The sequence below is a fragment of the Acanthisitta chloris genome, unplaced genomic scaffold (assembly GCF_000695815.1).
Source record: "Acanthisitta chloris isolate BGI_N310 unplaced genomic scaffold, ASM69581v1 scaffold32473, whole genome shotgun sequence".
NCBI classification, from domain to species: Eukaryota; Metazoa; Chordata; class Aves; order Passeriformes; family Acanthisittidae; genus Acanthisitta; species Acanthisitta chloris.
This window is the reverse complement of record NW_008665933.1, coordinates 1-372: the sequence shown is the minus strand read 5'-3', so window position 1 is coordinate 372 and position 372 is coordinate 1. Positions and strand designations below refer to the sequence as shown.

At 65.1% G+C, this 372-nt stretch overlaps 1 protein-coding gene across 1 annotated transcript in view; it reads right to left on the bottom strand.

The window, feature by feature from the left end:
• POU4F3 (POU class 4 homeobox 3) overlaps nt 1-367 on the bottom strand; it is a gene marked incomplete at its 5' end in the record, with an annotated part of 811 nt that extends 444 nt beyond the window's left edge. The window contains one exon of the mRNA XM_009071936.1: nt 2-367. Coding sequence (XP_009070184.1) covers nt 2-367 — 366 coding nt within the window. The remainder of the gene's footprint in view (nt 1) is intronic.
• Nucleotides 368-372: the final 5 nt, after the last annotated feature.

Genomic DNA, 372 nt, shown 5'->3' with positions numbered 1-372 from the left:
GCTCCCGCGGGTCCGTCTCCGTCTCGGGGCCGGAGATGACAGCGTGGGAAGCAAGGCCGTGGGGGTGGGACATGTTCATAGGCTGGGAGTGGTGGGCCATGTGGTTGATGGCCGACATGTGGGAGTGAGGGTGCGAAGGTGTGGAGCCCACGTCAGGGCCTGGCACCCCTCCGAGCGGGAGAGCAGAGTTGAGGTGGTCCAGCAGCTCACCATCCAGGCCCTGGGAGGGCTGGTGGTGGTGATGGTGGGGATGGTGCGTGGTCAGTACGGACGGGTGGTGCAGGTGGACAGAGGACGAGGTAGGAGTGCAGGACACACTGCTCATGGTGTGGTAGGGGGCATCCGGCTTGAAGGGGGGGGGTTTCTTCGATA